We start from the raw sequence: 22,098 nt of genomic DNA, 5'->3' as shown, positions 1-22,098 counted from the left end.
TGGCTTTCTAACCTTTGAGGCTTGAAAGATACTGTGCACCCAAACGATGGATATGTGCCTGTAACTCCGTCTTAGTTGTTGGGGGCGGAGGGGAGGCATTTATGTGCACAATTTTAAGAGGTGCTCAGATACCATGCAATGGTCTCCAGGAACAAGCCTAGCTAGTTAGCCTCTTCCTCCTATAAGGCTCCCAAGAGAAGGACACCGCAGAAAGCACTTTCCCAGATGGTGTTAGCAGGAGAGAGGCTGCGCCATCAGTCCTTTCTGTCTCCCCCTACAGGGAGAGGGTGTGGAATGGAGTGCTAGTCCTTACTCACCTTTCTCCATTCGCCTCATTGCCTCTGTCTCTTGTGTGGAAGATCATAGTATACTTTCCTACATCAGGGGATGGCCGCATCACCCTCATCTTCTGCATCTCAACCCTGAAAGCAATAACATTACAGTGAGCAGAATAGTACCTGTGAGCATGGCAAGAAGAGGGTCACAGACTTCTCAAGGACATCTAGAGGATGATGGGGAGCTAAAACATGTATATAGACAGAACAGAGAGCCACACCCCCAGAGAACTCAGACACACCCTCCTCTCCCCCACACCACACACCACCATAGAAATGGAGCCCAGCACACTTCTCTTTTTCCACAGCATACTCAGTTAGGGCTCCAGTCACCCATTCCTTTTGACCACAAGCAATTAACTGTTAAGCTAGTATGGCTTATTTGGGGGGTTTAAACACATTATACTACAGAGCATTTAAACAGCCATTCTCTCTAGCCTTGTGGTCTGTTTCATGTTGGCTGTATTCATCCAGGGAGTCTATGGCAAGGCCTCATTCATCCTACAGTGAGCTTGGCTTAACTTCTGTGGCAGGGCCCTGGATTCTGAGGCTCTCAGGTGACAGCTGAAAATTCCAGGGCATCATCAGGAAAATTAAAAACAACACAGTCTAGTCTGTCTTGATTGTATGATGGAATGCATATTTAACTCTATTATTATTTATTTTGATATTAAATTCACATTATTTTATGCTGCCCATTCCATTTTCAATGAGCTACAGGCTTTTACATTGAAAACCCAATGGCATTGAAGAAGTTAGAGGGAAGCTAAAGATTTCAACTACTAAGGTGGGGGAACATTGTGGATTTTGGCAACAGGGGAGGCAGTTTAGCATAGTGGGATAAACACACAAACTGGCTGTTTGTTAGAAGGACCAAGACACATGGACAAGGAAATAATAATAATATTCTGGCCGCAATGAAGTCAATAGGTTCACATTCATCATTAGGGTTCAGAGTGAACATCTTACTGTAGTAACTGGGCAGTTGGCACCTCTTAGAACTATTGTTTCAGGCTGTCTGCAGACTGAGACACACATCATCGCATCAATTTAACCTCTTTACATTTTGAAGGGTCTCTGCAACAACACCCATCACCCAGAGAGCGCAGCCGTGTAAGAATCCTGCTGCCAGACAACCACAATCAAGCGTCATCTCGATTCCAGCACCCAATAACACACTGCTGATCAGCCAGTAATACCCTGCCACACACATTGCAAATTCCCTAACTCGTTTACTCTTCATATCTCAAGAACTTCCAGTGGTACATTCCCTTCCCTATTCCATCTGAACTGAAGTGCTCATGTTAAGTCACACTTGGGATATTATCGGCAGATATCCCATTCATCCAAATCCTATACCATACCATATACATTTCCCACTAGCCATTTGGTTACCTGATTCGGAGGTCGTCGTCTTCTGCACCCCAGCCCCAATAATTGTTAGAGAATCCATTCACCTTGGAAAACTGATCCCTTGTTAGAGCAGTTACTCCCCCAAAATATCCCTGGTAACGCAACCTAGAAATGGACAATAAGGTATAGTGAAAAAAACTGAAAGATAGAAGTAACATGAAATGTAAGAACTAATACTACTGGAAATACAGCCCTGAAATCTTGGGCACAAGCTGCAAAGTTTGAATCAAGGTATGAACTTTCTCAAAATTCAAAAGGTGTTCAGGTCCTGGATTTAGGCCCATTTCTCTCCAAAAAACAATGATTCACTTTAGAGTGCTAATCAGAACAACTCTCTCTCCAACTGGCAGTCTGGAGCATTCTTTACTTTGCTCCTCAACTCTAGGTCTCTCCTTGCCAGTCAAAGATGGCTCTGTATCCCAAGGGCTCCAAATGAAAAAGCAGGGAGCAAGGCTACACAATGACATACTGAAAAGGAGAGCTATTTTCTAAACAGTGGATTGGTAGTATTACAATTTGACAGTAAAGTCTTGAAGACTGGATATGAAAAACTGATTGCAATGGTACAGAGCTAAAGGCACTGCAGGACAAATTCAGAGGTGATGTGTAAGATACTGTAATGTGTAAGGTAGTGTAAGTTACACAGTGATAAATTAGTGCAAGGGAGCTTGACTCTAAGGGAGATTAATTTCAGCTTCTAGCTTCTCTGTCCTGGAAATTACACCAATTAGGAGGTGACACACTACTCGCCCTTCTACCCTCTTGCTAGTTGCTTTTTCTGACACACTCCTCTCCTCTGGCCTTAAGGCCTGGGTTACAACACAGCCTGCCAGGTGATATGCAAGTGACTTTAAATTACATGTCGGTCAGTGCGTATGAGTAAGTCTAAGAAGATGTAATGCATAAGCTGAAGAGACTGGAAGAAGGTGTCCATTACAGTTTATACAGAAGATAAGCAACATAAACAGCCTGGAAGATCTAAGTGCTATTATTCATTTCTTTAATGTGCCCAACATGGAACAGTCTCCCACCAATGACCAAAATAAGGGCTCCCACCCACCTATTTTCCCAGCCTATTTTCTTTCTGCAGTTAGATGATTTAGGCTGCCCCTTGTACTCCTGTCACTCTTTGGGATTGCAGTCTGCTTCTCTAGAGACAGCGTACCTTGTCGGTTTGTGAGCAATGAAAGATGCTGTTCTGGCTGGATACACTCTCCCTCTGATGTCTCACCTCTTCTTCCCCTCCTTCTCGCAACTTCTCTTCCTACTTTCCCTTCACCTCCTCCCCCAGCATGCAAAAGGAGGTCATCAGGCTGCAGCATGCAAGAATTGATGGGAGGGGGGAAAGGGTTTGAGGTCCTATGTTGAAATTTGTTAGTCTCTAAGGTGCCACAAGTACTCCTGTTCTTTTTATGTTGGATAGAACTTGCTGTGAATTTTAGCTGTGTCTCACCACCTACAACATGTAGTGATGGGTGGTTTAGAAAAGCAGAGTGATTTGATCAGCTAGATGGACTAGCAATTACCCCAGCTGTACAGCCGAATAAGGGGGTTTGAATGCAAGCCCATTTGAAAGTGTGACCCCAGCACCTAAAACTAGTAGCTCTGCTAGCAATCTGAAATGGGACAGTGGGTTAAGCCTGCCAAGGAATGAGGAGGGACCAATAAAACACTGACTTCAATTCAAGGTTTTGAATTCATTTCAGGCCAATGACATTAGATCTGTGCAAAGTAGGTAGTAGTATAATGAGGCCCCATATACATATATACACACACACACCCCGCCCATTTCACTATCCAGTTTTGCTCTCTATTGAATGAGTCATTAGACTCCCTGCAATAGTGTTGCCCACAGTGATTACCCCCATTGTTCACCATAATCCACATTTTCTGGAACAGTAAACAAGGGTTTATAGCCATCACAGCTATGGGCCTCAATGTGAATGTGATTTTGTTGTTTCTCCCTTGGAAGCAAATCAAGTGGCACCATCCCAGCCCTGGGGAAATTCCAGGATGCCCATCTGTGGAACAGTGAATACCTGTTGTGCACAACAGCAGGGATAATAAAGAGCTGTTTCTAATCTGCTGTTTATCAGGTGAAGCTCCACAAACCTGCTTTACTCAAGACACCCTGTTGCATGACCCCTGTGCTTTAAGGCTGAAAACAGCTTATTACAACAGGAAAAGCCAATCTCTTGAGCATTGTGAATGGGCTTTTAACAAAGCGATAGGAAAGGAGTGATAGGCTCCATTAATGACCTGGTTGTGTGTGTGTATTAGTGTTTCAGCAACCTCAGAGGGGTTCTTTCTTAGGGGAAGAGGTGGAAGCCTCTCACTTGGGACTTTTAAAACTAGACTGGGCGGAAAAAAACCACTAGAAAATATACAATAGCAACAATTGTGTGCTGACCCCAGGGAGATGGGCTGGCTGGGCTAGAAGGGTTTTCCATCCTCAACTTCTAGGATTCAATATTATAAGTCTGATGAGAAAAGTTTCTCACCGTCCCAAAGGATCGAAGATGAAATTACAAACTATATAAATACAGAACTATTGAAATGTAGCCACGCGGGGGTGGGGGTGGGGGGGGGAGGACAGCAGCCAAGTAGACAGTCACCACACAGCAACAGGGGATAAGAGGCGATTTTCTACAGGGCCACTGGGGCAAATCCCTCCTCTGACAAAAAAATGCCCTGTAAGTGTCTATGTAGAACAGATAGCGCCTTGCATTTTAAGATCCTGTTTCACAGGCACCAACTCCGTGGTGGTTTAAGCACTTACGGAAAAAAATAGGTGGTGTTCAGCACCCATGGACAGTGGCCCCGCCCGCACTCTGCACTGAGGCACTGCTCCTACTCTGCCTCTTCCCTTGTGGCCCCGCCCATGCTGCACCTCTTCCTGCCCCTGCCTCACCTCTTCCCCCGAAGCCTCCGCCACTTGCTCCTCTCCACCCCCTCACTCGCCCTTAAGGCAGGAGGGGCAGGAAGGAGTGAGCAGCCAGTGGAAGGCGCACAGGGACGGGATATGGGCATAGTTTGGGGGAATGCAGGGGGGCACTGTCCCCTCAAACAGAGATGAGGGGTGGGTGTGTGTGGGGGGGTGTTTACACAGGGTCATGTGCCACTTCTCCCTCCCCCCCCAGTTTCTGCGAGTGCCGAGCTGCCCTGTAGGGCTGGCTCTGCTCGGCCTGCAGGGCGGGAGGAGGATTCTGTCCTTCATGAACTGCACCTCCCCCTCCAACTCCCCTTGCCCAGCATGTTTTGGCTCAGGGAGAACAGAGGGGGCAGGGCAGAGCAGCTGTTCTCCAGTGCTCCAGGCCACTGCCTCCTGGGTCTTAGTGCCCACCTGTTTACTATACAACAAAGAGTGCGAGGGGGAGGAGGAGGGAGAGAAGAGCAGGGCAAGGGGTGGGGTAGAGGGAAGAGAAGGGGATGGGGCAGGGGATAGTAGGGAGAGGAAGAGGAGGGGTTACGGGAATGGGGGGGGGGAAGCAGGAGCCCAGCATCTGGCATCTGCTTCGCAGCAACAGCAGCCCCAGCAGGGAGGTGGCTGCAGCAGCACTACAGCAGTGACATTGCTGCCACAGCTGGTGCCGGAGTGGCTGCCAGCAGCTGCTAGGGCTCCCCAGTAAAGCCAGTCCCGTCCCCCCAGTACCGGCAGCCCAGGTACCACTCCAGGCAGGGGGAGAGGCAGTAAGCCAAAGAAACTGGCTTCAGTGTGCACGTGTGTTCATGCATGGGCGCACCCCTTTCCCCCTCAACAGCAGTCAAACTACACTTATGGGAGTGGAGCAGAGAGGAGCTTTGGGGGAGGGAGCAGAACAAGGGCAGGAAGAGGCAGAGAAAGGGCAGGGCCACAGAGGCCAATCAGGGGTGGCACACCCACTGGGAAAAACAAAAAAAGTCAGTGCCTGGGTCCTGTTTGAAAGATCTGCACATAGTAAACTGCCTCATTTATCCACCTCAGCAGGACAAAAAGGGAGTCAGCATGTGGTTCCAGGCTCACAAGGGCTCTATCTATCTAGCTTCTTACATGGCTCTCCTGAGCATAGGAACTGAATGTCTCACACATGATAATGAAGTTCATAGACTCATAGACTTTAAGGTCAGAAGGGACCATTATGATCATCTGGTCTGACCCCCTGCATGCTGCAGGCCACAAAACCGTCCCTACCCTTCCCTTGACTCTGCTGTTGAAGTCCCCAAATCCTGTGTCTTGGTGACTTCAATTGGCAGAGAACCCTCCTGCTAGCGATCCCTGCCCCATGCTGCGGAGGAAGGCGAAAAACCTCCAGGGCCTCAGCCAATCTACCCTGGAGGAAAATTCCTTCCCGACCCCAAATATGGCGATCAGTAAGACCCCGAGCATGTAGGCAAGAGTCTCCAGCCTGACCCTTGTTAGCCATTATACTATTTACCTGCTATTGCTCGGTATTCCTCAGCTAATATGTTTTACCATTAAACCATTCCCTCCATAAACTTATCTAATTTAATCTTAAAACCAGACAGGTCCCTCGCCCCCACCGTTTCCCTCGGAAGGCCGTTCCAATATTTCACCCCTCTGACGGTCAGAAACCTTCGTCTAATTTCAAGCCTAAACTTCCCCACTGCCAGTTTATATCCATTCGTTCTCGTGTCCACATTAGTACTAAGCTAGAATAATTCCTCTCCCTCCCTGGTATTTATCCCTCTGATATATTTAAAGTTGCTGGGATATAGGGAAGAACTGTCCCAATTTTAAAGATGGGTATAGGAGGCAGAGATTTTAAAAAGTGACTTGCCCAAGCTCACATGGGAAGTGTGTGGCAGGGCCAAGCATTAAACCAAGATCCCAGTCCAGTGCCTTAACAACATAGCTATCCTTCTGACAGATTTTTCCCCCCTCTCTCCAAACCAAGGCTCGAACCACTAAATCATCTGAATGAAAACTAGCAGCTCCTTCCCAGAGACAAAAGAAGGCTTAGAAAATTAACTGTAAGAAAATCGCTCGTAAGAGCAAAAAATTCATTTGTGATTCATTACTCAAAACAGATGCAGTAACTAGGGCATCTGAGGCCATTCAAGTGCCTCAAGGGTCATTCCATGGTTACTCTTCTGGAATCCAACTATCTCTTGAATAACTGTGGTGCTTCCTTCTACTGTGTTCAGTGGGCTGTCTTAGGGCCCTTGGTATTCTCTTTGCAAGGCACAGTACTTCCCAAAATCTGTTATGAGTCTGACTGGAATCCTGGAGTTAGACTGACTGAGTGGTAAGAGAGAAGGTGGGTGAGGTAATATCTTTTATTGCACCAACTTCTGTTGGTGAAAGAGACAAGCTTTGGAGCTCCACAGAGTTCTTCTTCAGATCTGAGAAAGATATGATAAGAGGCTGTTTATCGCGTGTAGGAATTTGCACATTTAGTCTTCTGCCCCCGACCCCAATCTCTTTATAAAGGGTATAAAGGAGTTCTACTTTCACACACTGCACATCAGCTTTTGAGTAGCACAACTTTTAATCACTAATATTTGGATTGGCATGGCATAAAAAAGGAAGGATGTCTTCAAAGACAAGGCTATGGCATTCCTACTCAAACTCCTCTAAGTATTCATGCCAAATTTGAGGGCCTCATTTATTTGAGGAGGGTGGGACTTGATTTCCTATTTCACACTCTAGATATATTATTTGTGTTACAGTAACACCTAGAGGGCTCAACTGACATCAGGACCCTGCTGTGCTATGAGCTGTATAAACAGCTAATGAGAGGCAGGATCATCCTCCCAAAAGTTGCTCTAATAAAGTTAGGTTTCAGAGTAGCAGCCATGTTAGTCTGTATCTGCCAAAAGAACAGGAGTACTTGTCACCTTAGAGACTAACATTTATCTGAGCATAAGCTTTCGTGGGCTACAGCCCACTTCATCAGATGCATAGAATGGAACATATAGTAAGAAGATATAGATATATATATATATATATTATACACATACACACACACACTGTACTATATGTTCCATTCTATGCATCTGATGAAGTAGGCTGTAGCCCACGAAAGCTTATACTCAAATAAATGTGTTAGTCTCTAAGGTGACACAAGTACTCCTGTTCTAATAAAGTTACCTCTTCTACAGATGTAGGCCTGATATGAAGATCTTACAGAAGAGGAAACTTTATTAGAGCAACTTTAGGGAGGATGATCCTGCTAAAAATCACAGGACCAGGAGACCTGAAATGAATTCCCGGTTCTGCCACAGTGTCTATGCATAACCTGCGATACATCACTTAGTCCCCTCAGAACCTCCATTTCCCCATGTGAGAAACAGGGCTAACTACAGTGACCTACCTCACTGGTGATTTGAGAGACTAAATTCATTTATGTTTATAAAGATCCTTGGATGGAAGCTGCTATAGAAGGGCACAGTATTGTATGAGATGGCAGGAAATGCACCAATCTAAGGGTCCTTTAGAAAGGGGAATGTTACCAATAATCTGGCAATTACTAGTCAAAATATTCTCCAAGCTCTTTTAATCCTACCTGTACCCAGTGTTGTTCCTGCCAACTACAAGGTGCTTTGGTTGTTTGTCACACGTGTACATGTTAAAGTCATTCTCTGGCACCAGGTCCACATCATGGAAAATGAAACAGTCCCAGTTTTCTTCCTTCAGGGCCTCCAGGTATCCTACATTCAGCAGTTTAGCTCGGTTAAACTTGGTATTGCCAGCCTGTGAAAAAAAGAAAGGAAAACAAGGCATACATCAAACCCATTAAAGGTTATTTGCAACCTGCCTGGATTCCATCCTAACTGCAGAGTTTACAGTATCCTTCATGGCACTCAGCCTTTATGCTGTACCAAGTTCTCATACAAAACAAAGAGCTATTCCTTGACATATTATGTGGGCATCAAAGCACCTAATATTGTGAGGTGTTTCTTCATCCCCTACCTGTCATGAATGGCCGTGGACAAAGTCAGACAAGGCACAGGTTATCTAGCTGCCAGAAGTAACCTAAGTTGTGTGATACTATTCTACTCCCATCACTGATTTTGCCTTAGAATTTCCCTCTGGCAAAGTAATGAAAGAGCAACGACCATGTAGCTTAGAAAGCATGGAGTGTAAATGTAGTTAGCATGAGTTATATAAACATAAAAAATAATTGTATTATAAAATTTGGCACTTTTCTGCTAAAGCACAGAGAGGTAGTGACTTGCTTAAGGTCACACATTATGTGCAGAACTGGGGAAAAAATGTGGTACTCCTAACACCCAGTCTGGTAACCTACTCGCAATCGACACACACTGTCTTTGATATACACAGAACTGTACTGGGACTCCTTGCTTGGGATTTTATTTTATTCTATTTTTTACTGGATTGTACATGTTTACTTTTTGCTACAATTTGGTGCCTCTTCCCTCTTCAGAAAGATCAGTTCTATAGGTTTATTTTAAATTGTAGCTGAAGAATTTCAAGCTGTAGTTGGTCGTTTCATAAGCCTATGCTGGTGACAAAATTCAAGTTAGAGCAATGACGCAGCCGTCTGATGAGCACGCATGTATTTGCATGCATGCACGCACGCACCTACGCACACACTAGCCTGCAGCACACATCCTGTGGCTGTGTGTGAATAACAGCCTGCAGTGCAAACAGAAAGAGAGTAACAGTTCACATTCCCTTTAAAAAGGAAGTTAACCATTTTCCATCTTTATTTTTATAAAACCATCTGTTAAAAAATTAGAATCAATATTGTTTTATCAGTTGCCATTGGACTTAACTCTAGGATAATATATATTTCCTGCAGACAAAGCAGCCCACACCCACATAGGATTCAGTTGTGACAGAGAATGAGCTGCAATGTATTAATCTATGAATACTGATGTGCAATAATGATATGAATAGTTAAGTGACCTGATCAGGGAGATAACTCACCATAGTTACACAATAAATGTAATAGAATTTCCTGTAAGACTGTGCTGATCTAACTTAATAAAGATCTGAAGGGACAACAAACAGGAAAGCAACGCAATAAACCTAGGTAAGCAGCTTCAAGCACGCACTTGGAAGACAATGGGACAAGCTTTTAGCTTCTAGGATCTCGTCTCCAGGCTGAAGTATCAGAGTTGTTTTGCCAAAGCTGGAGATCAAAACACTAAAGAGTTTAAAAGCCCTTCTCAGAGGAACGAGAGGGGGTCCTTTCAGGATCCATCCAGGGAGACAGAGAAGCGCTCTGTGAAAGAGCCTGAAGAAGTTGGCTCTTCTCACATCCAGGGGATGGTAAATCTGGGGGAAGAGCAGGCATGCATATATGTTGAGTATGGATATGGAGCCTTTCACTTACATATTAGGTAAAATTCAGCCTAGGCTGGTAGTTACAAAGAGTCTAACATCTGAAGGCTGTTTGGAGTCACTGATCAGGTCACCCCAATCCAGTTCCTACATGCAGAGAGCCACATCACAATTACCATTGGCTCTAACTGGCCCTCTTGTTGCCAGTTTCAGCCTAAACCCAAGGACTGCATAGCATAACTCATGGAGATTAAACTCCCCTTTCTCCCCCTATAGGCAGGCTTAAGGCACACTGGTGGAAGAATAAATTGCGGCAAACAGCTCAGCACCTACTTCGTGGACAAAGGAAACATTTGTTCTCCAGGGTTTTCACCAGCACCCCTTTAAAAAAAAAATACCTATTTTTAAAATAATGTAAAGGTGACCTGCAGAGGGAAAAAGGATTGGGTTGGTGCCCTTTTCATGATCAGTGGAGAAGACTTAAAAGGCCCTTTCCTTCTCTTTCTCTCCCCCCCCAAAAATCACCCAAGAGGCAGTCCCTGCATGTTTAGTATTAAAAAGTCAGGTGTGGTCCACCCTGCTTTTTCTGGAACACAGTCTGAACAACTAGTAAGGTTATGACGTCACAGTTAACAAGAGCAAACAACAGCTGATCCTCAAAATCCCTTCTCTGTGTTTACATGTGCTGGTTTTATGTGTGCCTATCCATCACTGCCCCCTAACAATAAAGGGCTATGGGAGAGTCCCAGTCCACATCTGAGTCTTCAACAGAGACCCTCCAGCAAAACAGGGAAACCAAGACCTGGCACTCTTGATAGATTAGACAGACAGAGCTTTGGGGCCTTCTTTAATACATCCTAAAGTAGTTTAGGAGGGACATCCCCCGCTTCAGCCAACCTTTAAAACTCTGATTCAGAGCAATGAACAAACAAAACAGGATATTCCAAGTGAAAGCAGATCCTGCCGATTGCTCCTGTTCCTTGATGATTTAGAGCTAGAAATAGGCCTTCATTCAGAAATGTCCTGCCTCTTCTTGGTTTAGGACACAATTGTGAGGTTATTTAAACAGGACAGGGTGGGGAGTTTTCCATTAATTTATTTGTTTTCTGCTATCTGAATAGTGAATCAAAGTAGAGCAGACATGTGAATGGAAGTTTAAAAAACAAAGTCCTCAGAGTGGGTTACAAGAAAAGCATTTGCTGGTTTCCACTCCCAGAGCAGGCTGCTGCTTCAAGCTCACCTGACCACAGCACCAGTGCTGGGCATGAAAGAAACCCAAACAAGGGTTAAAATGCTCTACAAAATTAGCAATTAAGTTAGCAGAGCCACTGAATGTGAACAGGCAGATCACAGAATCTCAAAAGGTATCAAACATACTGTCAGGACTTCACATTCCATTAATCTTTGCTACTCAAAGAGTACCTGTATGCCAAAGAGCTCTTATTTAGTGTTTTGTTCTAGACAACAGGAATTTGTACACAAGTACTATGATGTGAATAATGATAGTTTTTGATAGTGACAATCTGAAGGCGTGGAAGAGACCCAAGAACCAAGATCCTTGATCTGAACACCCCCAAAAATTTTGGGGCTGAGAACATTTCATCCTGGTTGTGTAAGTTTAATGTGCTGGGTAAGTTAATTTTATCAGTAAGAAACATTATTAGGATGGTCAGGTCACCCCAAGCCCTAGCTCAGGAATGCTAACTAAGCTACAATACATTTCATAGTTTATTCAGGCTGACAAGGGCTTCCTATGTATGATTTTAAAGGCTCTAGCTACATCAAGGACATTTTCTAAAAGGATTCCCATCTTTAACAATAGTCCAGATTCCCCAGTATTAGCACCAGTGTGAGCCCCAATGCAGAAGGGCTACCAAAGCCATGTTAGCACTATAACAATTAGACTTGTTCTGAGCAGGCTGGATGGCACCGTGCATAAAGCACAAGAGGCAGCTACCAGTCAGTCTGTCTTGAAGCTCACAACATTGTTAGCACAGACAGAACTGAATTGGTGTTAGCGAAGGTGGGACATTTTAAAGAGCTTCTCTAATTCAGACAGGATCTCTGAGCAAAAGGAATGCTGTTGTCCTCTAACCAATAAAGGAGACAGCCAGCCCCAAGACACCATCACAAAGCCAGGAGGAATATTTGCAGGGCAGAAGAATTTGGGATGCACAAGCGTTAATTAATCTCCCATCCCTCCCAGACTGGTAGTTCTCTTGCCTTCATTGTTGCCTCACCTGGTGGATGACATAGATACCATAGTCCAGTTGCTGTCTCTGTAGGAATGGGTGGAGGTGCTCCAGCAGGTACAACAGGTGCGTCTCTCGATTGCGGTGTGGGATCAGGATGGCCACTCGTTGCAGTGCTGAGCACTCTACAGGGCGATGCCGGCCTTTTGCAACCTGAGGGTTCTCCTTCTGTACCTCTTCCAATGTGAGAGATGCTTTGAACTTGAGCTGGCTGGGGCCCTCTAGGAGAAGCACAGGAAGCATTCTTAATTCATTTCAGGTTTTGGGCTAGCTCAATGCCTTCAGGGGAGTGGCTCTGCACTCCAGCATTTATAGATTCCAAGACCAGAAGGGGCCATTCTGATCATCTAGTCTGACCTCCTTTATAACAGTCCATACAACAGCATGAGAAGCCTGGGTTCAATCCCAAATTCTGATTTATCTTGCTTCCCAGATCAAATGGAATGGAGAGTGCTGTAAAGGCAATACATGAGTCCTGAAGAGAGTGGGTACTTGGAGTTGCTTAGCATTTATTCATTGAAGAAGCAATGCCAATGATACATAAAAAGAATCCCACTCAACCAGAAGGATAGTCATGGTTTCAACATGGGCTTCAAGGAGAGGGAGGGGAGGAACAAGAGTGGAGAGAGATGTGAGAATAGGAGTGCAGGGAATCATCATGGCTTTAACCATGGACATAGAAGGATGTAAACATTTTAGGGTCAGGAAACGGCTCTTATTAATCCAATATTCCCATGCCCAAATGAGACCTTTTCAATGGCTGCTGTGCTGATCTTTCATCATGGCCTCTGCTGACACAGAGAAAGCTCACTTGCGGGAGAAGAAATCACACAACTGTGACTAGAGATGGTTGCAAAGTTTTGACAAAAAAATTCCTGGGAAAAAATAAATGTTTTAAAACTATTTTTTTTTTGCAGGAAAAAATGTCAGCATCGCCCAACCAGTTTGCATGAGTGTGGGCATACAAGGAGGACAACATGGTCCAGAAGCTTTGTGCTGCTAACATAGAAATCACCCCCTGGCAGTAAAGCTGAAAAAGGTAGCATGGGCCAATATGGCGAACCTCAAGGTTCCATGGGCTGCTCAAGTTTCCATGGAGCTACAGTACTAATAAAAATGGCCAGTCTAAGAAAACAACGAAGAGTCTAAGGAAGCCTCTGAAGATGTCCACCAGGAGGACAGCATAATCCCCAAAACAGTCACACAGTCTTTGTCAAAGGAAGGTACACTTATGAAACTGCATTTCATTTCCCACCAGGGTTTTCACATCTGCTGTGGAGATGGAAAGGGGAAGGAAGTATATGGGTTGTGAGGAGGATGGAAAGCTCTTACCACAAAAGCAGGGTACAGCATAAAATAAAGGAGTGAAGCAGTGGAATCAGCAAGCAAGTCAGGTAGGGGCAGAGGCCCATTTCTTACTAAATTATTATTCTGGAGTTCAGCTCGTTGCAATATGCATTTCAGAAAATGGATTGTACTCAAGTACTGCAGCTATAACAGATTAAACAGTTAAGAGCACAGAATGGGACCTGTAATGAGCCCAGTAACCAGATACCTACAGTTGCCAATGGAGTACAGTATCCAGATATCAGGCTGCTACAGCTATTTTTGATGGGTTTTCCTTCCCCCGCCCCTTCTGTCCCCACTGTCTAACTGGCTGTCATAGCCAGTAAGTACATATGGGCCAGACTAGTCTCATAGGCAAGCAGGAATGTCATCCATTCCATCTCCTTCCAGTGTTGGCATGGTGGGTTTTTGCTATCCTTTCAGAATGAAGGCGGGGGACAGCTATATAGGTAACGCATGAGCTACCAGAGTTAGTTTAATTCACCTAGCCAAAGCACCATCACTGGGCGTGGCATGGACTCAACAACCTCTCCCCATAATGTATTAAACTGTCCTCCACATCTCTTTATACTTCTTAAGTATTTCTAGGGTGAACGGATATCTAACTGTTAAGAGGATGCTGTTTATCTGTTATGCAACAGTCACTAGCTGTGAGTTTGGTTCACAAGAAAAGCACCTGGGTGAGGTGGCCAGAGGGGAACCAAGGAATCAGTAGCACAAAAGCAGATTTCATTCATTAAAGACACTGAAGACTGAGCCACTTACGCAGGTAGGGAGAGAGAGCAGAGCAGTGACTCATGGTGGACTTCACTGTATGAACTTCCACAGTTGACATGGCCTTCTTTTTCTGATTCTCCTTCTCCAGCATGGTTGCCTTCCTGAAATTCTCCACCAAGCTCTTTGCTTTGGGAGTCTCCTGTACAGTGTCCACAAGGTAACTGGAGGTGGCCCATGCTACCACCATCATGCACAAGATAAAGATCAGCAGCAGCCTGAATTTGTAGGAGAGGTGAAGGATGACAGAGCTCAAGCCCATGGCCCTCTCTCGTTTGCAAGCCACTCCCTCAGCAATGTTCCTGACGCAGCCCTTTCACCAGACACTTCGGAAGGGTGAAAATAAAAGGAATGTCACAATAAGGCAGGAAGCTGGGAGATATCCAAGGCTGCTGAGACTCCTGTTGCTTTGGAACTCATGGAGTTCTGGTACAGTGATTGTTGGAAGGCAAACATCACATGACTCACCCTAGACCAAAACAGAGAGAAGAGGTTATTTTATATTCCCCCAGCTGCACTACAACACACTCCCCGCCCACCCCATCGAATTCACTAGAAGAACATGGGGCACAAGGGGTGCTAACAGAGAAGCGGAGAGCCAAAGCACTACAAAAAGTTGTTAGGGCACCAGTCAGTAAGTCGAGAAACCTGGGTTTTGTTCCCAGCTCTCCCACTGACCTGCTGTGTGACATTGGACAAATCTCTTCCACCCTTTGGGCCTCTGTTTCCGCTCCCACCCTCTCTCTGTCTGGTCCTATTTAGATTATGAGCTGCAGCAGGAACTGTCTCTTACCATGTGTGTATACAGTGCCCAGCACAATGGGGCCCTGATTTTGGGTCTATAGGACTATTTCAGTACAAATAATTAACACCAACCAGAAGGCAGGAAGCTCTGCCTGGCCTGCCTCTAGCCACACTCCTGAAAAGCGAGGCATAGCTGAAATTACCTCTGAGGAATGAAACTTGCTTTGCTTTAAAGTTTAAGGAGAGATGTTCTCAGGGATGCACCTCAGGAGTGAGCCACACAATGCTTGCTTAGTGTCAGAAATCCTTTCTTCCCCAGCCACTCTGCATTACCACCTCGTGACCCCTGCCCTCCACTTTCTTCTCATCTGCTCTCAGAACACTGAAGAACTAGCTGGGAGGAGGCAAGTATTCCTGTTTTTCTGAGTGGGAGTTTCAGTTTCAAGTGAGATTTTTCCCAATGATCCTGTGATACTGGCAGACCAGGTGCTAGCTCATGCCAAGGCCCCATGACTCACTGAACATTTACAAATGCATAACTGGAAACCAGTCTTATTTACTTGTGTGTTAGCATCATCAAAACAGATAATAGGTGTTAAGTTGATAAGAACATGCTTAGTGTTTAGACTTGATAAAATGCTTGTAGGATGCTACATGTATTACTCTCATTTATAATCTCTCTATAGCCCAGGGATCGGCAACCTTCGGCATGCAGCTCCCCAGGGTAAGCCCCCTGGCGGGCCGGGCTGGTTTGTTTACCTGCCGTGTCTGCAGGTTTGGCCGATCGCAGTTCGCACTGATTCGCCGCTCCAGGCCTATAGGGGCTGCGGGAAGTGGCGCGGGCCAAGGGATGTGCTGGTCGCCGCTTCCCGCAGCCCCCATAGGCCTGGAGCGGCGAATCACTGGGAACTGCGATCGGCCAAACCTGCGGACGTGGCAGGTAAACAAACCGGCCCAACCTGCCAGAGGGCTTACCCTGACAAGCTGCGTGCCAAAGGTTGCCGATCCCTGCTATAGCCCATGGTACAAAATTATACTGAGTGTTTGCATTGTAACCCTCTGTAACTGTGTTACACAACAAACAGGAAAAGAAGCACTTATAAAGGTAAAGTGCTTGTCCTGCATACAAGAATAGCCCATTGGAAGCATTGACCTATTTTGTAGCATCAAAGGACAGAGACCATTGCTTCTTGTTCTGTCATCTGCCACCACTGAGAACAGCCGAGCTCCATCCTCTTTGGAACCCCTCTTCAGGTAGTTGAAGGCTGCTATCAAATCCCCCCTCACTCTTCTCTTCTGCAGAAGAAAGAAGCCCAGTTCCCTCAGCCTCTCCTTGTAAGTCATGTGCCCCAGACCCCTAATCATTTTCATTGCCCTCAGCTGGACTCTCTCCAATTTGTCCATGTCTCTTCTGTAGTGGGGGGACCAAAACTGGACACAATACTCCAGGTGTGGCCTCACTAGTGCCAAATTGAGGGAAGTGATTATTCCCCTCTATCTGCTGCCAATGCCCCTACTTATACAGCCCAATGTCATTGGCCTTTCATGGCAACAAGGGCACACTGCTGACTCATATCCAGCTTCTCATCCACTGTAATCCCCAGGTCCTTTTCTGCAGAACTGCTGCTTAGCCAGTTGGTCCCCAGTCTATAGCAGTGCATGGGATTCTTCCTTTCTAAGTGCACTTGTCCTTGTTGAACCTCCTCAGGTTTCTTTTGGCCCAATCCTCCAATTTGTGTAGGTCACTCTGGACTCTATCACTCTTAGGATTTAGACTGCAATTCATTTGTGTTATATGCTTGCTTGCTTGCACCTGTAAATAACTAATTTCTTTTTCCTAGTTAATAACCTTTAGTTAATTTATTACAGAATTGGCTACAGGCATCTTTTGTGAGAGAGCTAAGATACCAATTGAGCTAGGGTAAGTGACTAGTCTCTTGGGATTGCAAGCAACCTGACTATTGTGATTTTTGGTGTAAGTGACCATTTATCACTAAGTCCAGCTTGTCTAAGTGGCAAGATAGACTGAAGAGCTTAAGGGAACTGTCTGTGACTCCATGGTAAGACTGTTACAGTGATCCAGAAGTTCACATTTGTTACTGGGTTGTATAATTAGATTTCACCAACATACCACCAGTTTGGGGTGTCTGCCCTGTTTTTGACAGTCTGCTCTGAGGTAAGCACTCAGTCATGAGCCACTCCAGACAGCATGATAGATCCAACCTTTTATTTCTTCCCCCAACCACCTCACAGGTTCCATGTCCAGAAGACACTCCCTCTCACTGACCCATGATCACATAGCTATGATATTTTTTCATGATGCACACCATACAAGGAAGAGAGAAATTAGACTAACTGTGGTATGTAGCCTATCACTTAAATCAGCTTCTGTACCAGATGACTGGAGGATAGCTAAAGTGACAACAATTTTTTTTAAAGGCTCCAGAAACAATCCCAATTACAGGGTGGTAAACCTAACTTCAGTACCAGGCAAATTGTTTGAAACTGTAGTAAAGAACAGAATTATCAGACACACAGATGAACACAATTCGTTGGGGAAGAGTCAGCATGGCTTTTGAAAATGGAAATCATGCCTCTCCAATCTATTAGAATTATTTGAAGGGGCCAACAAACATGTGGACAACCGTGATCCATTGGATATAGTGTACTTAAAATTTCAGAAAGCCTTTGACAAGGTCCCTCACCAAGGGCTCTTAAACAAAGCTGTCATGGGATAAGAGGGAAGGTCCTTTCATGGATTAGTAACTGGTCAAAAAATAGTAAACAAAGGGCAGAAATAAATTGTCAGTTTTCACAATGGAGAGAGGTAAATAGTGGTATCCCCAGGGATCCGTATTGGGACCAGCTCTGTTAAACATATTCATAAATGATCTGGTAAAAGGGGTAAACAGTGAGGTGGCAAAGTTTGGAGAATATACAAAATTACTCACGATAGTTAAGTCCAAAGTAGGGATGTAAATAGGGTTTAAAAATAGTAACCATTTAACCTACTAAAATTCTATCGGTTAAACGGTTAACAGTGAAGCTGTTCTGCTGGCCCCGCCAGGCACAGGGTCCCGGCAGCAGGCAGAGTTTAATTGTTAACCGAAACTGGTAAGACTACTCCTGAGGGCATTCTGTGCCAAAAAATTAAAAGTTCTGCACACAATATTTTAAAATTCTGCAAGTTTTATTTGTCAATAAATAAATGCAGAGGCTCCAGGATGGCAGTGGGGAGCACAGGCCACTGGCTGCACGAAGGTGGAAGATCACCCTACACAGGGCCGTCCCTAGCTGTTCTGGGGCCCTATGTGGGGGGTGCATGTGGGGCCCCAGACCTCTGCAGGGGCGGGAGGGGGGCTGGGCCCCAGGCCTCTGCAGGGGGGGAGCGGGGGGCAGGGGGAACCACCCCCCAGCACTCCCCAGCAGCGCGGCTGGGGCCAGGTTGCTGCACTCCCGCACTCAGGCTAGGTCTACACTACCCGCCTGAATCGGCGGGTAGAAATCGACCTCTCGGGATCGATTTATCGCGTCCCGTTGGGACGCGACAATCGATCCCCAAATCGACGTCCTTACTCCACCAGCGGAGGTGGGAGTAAGCGCCGTCGACAGAAAGCCGCAGAAGTCGATTTTGCCGCCGTCCTCACAGCGGGGTAAGTCGGCTGCGATACGTCGAATTCAGCTACGCTATTCATGTAGCTGAATTTGCGTATCTTAAATCGACTCCCCCCTGTAGTGTAGATGTACCCTCAGGGGAGTGGGGGTGGGGCTGGGAAGAGGTGGAGAAGGAGTGGGGCGGAGCAGGGCGGGGGCCCTTGGGAAGAGCCAGAGCAGGGGCTGGAGTAGCACACAGCTGCGTGCTTTCATATGGGTAAGGACGGCCCTCACCCTGCAGCCTCTACCCCCAGGACACTGACTCAGCAGTGAGGCTGCACCCAACCTTGACACAGCATAAGACCTGGGCCTGCCCCAGCCCCAGAAACACCCTGGGGCCCTGCCGTTCTGTGCCAGGTGCGGGGCAGCTAGGCTCAACCAGGCAGGATCCAAGTGTGGAGGGGCTCAGTGTGGGGGGATCCAGATGCGGAGTGAGAGGATTCAGTGTGAGACAATCTGGGTGCAGGCAGCTCTGTGGGGTGTCTCGGTGTGTGGGGGGGATCTGGAGGAACAGAGGCTTATCAGGGGGTTCCAGATGCAGGGGCAATGGGACTCTGCAGGGGCTTCCAGATAAAAGGTTGTTGGGGCTCAGCAGAGGGGTATGGGTGTGGGGGTCTCAGCAGGGGTGTGTGGGTGCTAGGGGAGTGGGGCTTGGTGGGGGTCTGGGTGCAGCTAGTTGGCGATCAGTGGCATGGGGGTTTGGATGTGGGGGCTCAGGGTCGTGCAGGGGGTGGTGTATCAGGGTGGGGTGCGAGTGCAAGGAGCTCAGCGGGGGGTGGTCTGGATGCAGGGATGGGGGTTCAGAGACAGGGGGTCTGGGTGCGAGGGTCTCCAGATGCAGGGGTTGAGGTTCACTGGGGTGGGGTTCGGATATGAAGGGCTAGGGGGCTTCTGGATGTACCGAGTGAGGCTTGGCAGGGGTGTCTGGGTATGGGAGGTCTGGATGCAGAGGGGTTGGGTGGATGGGAGGGGAGTAGCTCTGCATACAGTTACCCCCCGACACACACACACACACATACAGGAGTGATGGGGGCAGGAAGCAGGGGAGGATGCTGAGCTTCCTGTAGCTGGGGGAGGTTTCTGGGGGTGAGTCTGAAACAACCCCAGCCACTTCTTGCAGGGGAAGAGGAAGTCTCATCCTCTCCTGCCTCCAGCCCAGCAGGGACTAGCAGCTAATCCTAGCTCAGGATAGGAGCCACTGGCTGGGGAGTCCCCAGCCCTGTGGTGATTTACCTCTTCGCCAGCTGCTCTGGGTGCCTGAAACGTTATACCTGCACTGCTAGAGAGTGGTGCATGATTGCTCTTGCAGCTTCCCTTTGATTCCCTGTCAGAAAAACATTTTTCTGTGGGGAAGAAAAGAAATCTGTGCGGGACATGAATTCTGTGCACATGCAGAATTTCCCCAGGAGAATAAGACTGATGCTTATCGGTTAACCGGTTAGACTTTTACATCCCTAGTCCAAAGCAGACTGCAAAGAGTTACAAAGGGATCTCACAAAACTGGGTGACTGGGCAACAAAATGTCAGATGAAATTCAATGTTGATAAGTGCAGAGTCATGCACATTGGAAATCATAATCCCAACTAGACATACAAAATGATGGGGTCTAAATTAGCTGTTACCACTCAGGAAAAAGATCTTAGAGTCATTGTGGATAGTTCTCTGAAAACATGCACTCAATGTGCAGCAGCAGCCTATAACAGGTTCAAAAAAGAACTAGATATGTTCATGGAGGATAGGTCTATCAATGGCTATTAGCCAGGATGGTCAGAGATGCAACACTAAGCCCTTTGGGGCAAGGACTTCCTTTTTTGTTCTGTATTTCTACAGCCCCTTGCACAGTGGAGGGTTGGTCTATGACTAGGGCTACCAAGAACTATGGTTTAAAAAAAAAAAAAAGAGGTTTGATAAAGGAGAGATTCAGGAGGTTATTCCAGATGGCAGGAGCTGCAGAGGAGAAGGCTCTGGCACCAACTCCCTATAGTGATGAAGCAGTGGGAAAGGACAAGGTGAAGGCTGGTGCCAACTGAGACGAGGGGAGCAGTGAGAGACAAGGCCAGAGATACAGGTTGGATCAAACATAGACAGTGTTAAGAACAAGGAAAGTTATTTTGAACTGCTTCACAAAATAAAGGGGAAACTAGCAGAGCTGTCTCAGGATGGGGGTCTATGTGGCCACAATCTGTCTCCTCCTCCCACTTCCTCAGCTGGGCACTGTTGAGTGTGAGGGACAAGTCTGTGGCTGGCAAGGTGACTTGGTTTTACCCACCCCTGGCTCCACCTTCTTCGGTAGGAGAAGAGGGCTCTTGGCTTTTCAGGGAAAATGCTGGCACCTAGCAGCAGCTATTCAGAACAACTCTCTCCTGTCCCCCTCACAGGGCTGTGGTATGAGTGAGGCAGAAGCACCAGATGAAAGGAGAGGGAGATGCTCTGTATAGCGTTGCAGGGCAGAAAGCAGCAAGCAGGAAGGAGGGAACACTACTTCCTGCAAAGCCCCAGGGTCCCCAATTCCTGCTCCCAGAGGAAACTGGGAAAGGTTAAATGGGGATAAGAGAGGAGAACTTAGGGGCTATAGGAAAGCTGAAAAGACAGTGGGGGGAACACTGCCATTCTGGTTTCAAAAGTAGAGCGGGAAAGGCCCTGAGACTGCATGAACTCGGGAGAGGAGAATAGTGCAATAATATTTGACACCTCCCCACTAAATGTTTAGTTCCCATCTGCAAAAGCAACAGGGTAGAATCTCCCCTTCCAAAAACACAAGTAAAATTAAAGCCTCACCTCTTCTCAATCCTTCCCCCTTGTCTATCTCTCCTGCCCTTGAGACAGTGCTCTGCTATTTTTAGCTCAGTCAAATCTAGCAGGGTTATGTCAAACTGGAAGTTCCAGCTCAAGTTGGTGGAAGGTGTAAGTTACACCTTCCATCAACAAACACTACAGAAGGAAAACAAGAGGCAGCAGCTAAAGGTCAGCATGGGTAATGAGAATACCAGTAAAACACAATGCTTTTCATCACAGGAACTCAAAGCTCTTTACAAATTAAATCCCCAGCACCCTTGTGCGGTGGATGTCATCATCCCCATTTTGCAGATGGGTAAACAGGAATACAGAGGGGGAAATAATTTACTCAAGGTTCACACAGTCACTCATTAACAGTGTGTGCGGAAGTTCATCCCCATTTTGCAGATGGGTAAACAGAAATACAGAGCAGGAAATAATTTACTCAAGGTTCCCACAGTCACTCATTAACAGCCACTACACTATCCAGCAGAGTACTCCCCTCACATTTAAGGCACAAAGTCATAAAAGTAACTATATAATAATGATCTCA

General features: G+C 46.4%; 1 protein-coding gene across 2 annotated transcripts in view; it reads right to left on the bottom strand.

Moving 5' to 3' along the window:
* B4GALT4 (beta-1,4-galactosyltransferase 4) overlaps positions 1 to 22,098 on the bottom strand; it is a 60,659-nt gene that overhangs the window by 2,055 nt on the left and 36,506 nt on the right. For both annotated transcript variants that reach the window (XM_034788943.1, XM_034788936.1), the window contains exons 2-6: positions 14,364 to 14,841; positions 12,240 to 12,472; positions 8,255 to 8,442; positions 1,731 to 1,853; positions 318 to 422 (exon numbers count right to left, since the gene is read on the bottom strand). In XM_034788943.1, coding sequence (XP_034644834.1) covers positions 318 to 422; positions 1,731 to 1,853; positions 8,255 to 8,442; positions 12,240 to 12,472; positions 14,364 to 14,634 — 920 coding nt within the window. In that variant the 5' untranslated portion in view covers positions 14,635 to 14,841. The remainder of the gene's footprint in view (positions 1 to 317; positions 423 to 1,730; positions 1,854 to 8,254; positions 8,443 to 12,239; positions 12,473 to 14,363; positions 14,842 to 22,098) is intronic.

This window comes from Trachemys scripta, chromosome 1 (genome assembly GCF_013100865.1).
Source record: "Trachemys scripta elegans isolate TJP31775 chromosome 1, CAS_Tse_1.0, whole genome shotgun sequence".
Taxonomy (NCBI): Eukaryota; Metazoa; Chordata; order Testudines; family Emydidae; genus Trachemys; species Trachemys scripta.
Note: the sequence above shows the minus strand (reverse complement) of the source record. Positions and strands in the feature narration are given on the sequence as shown.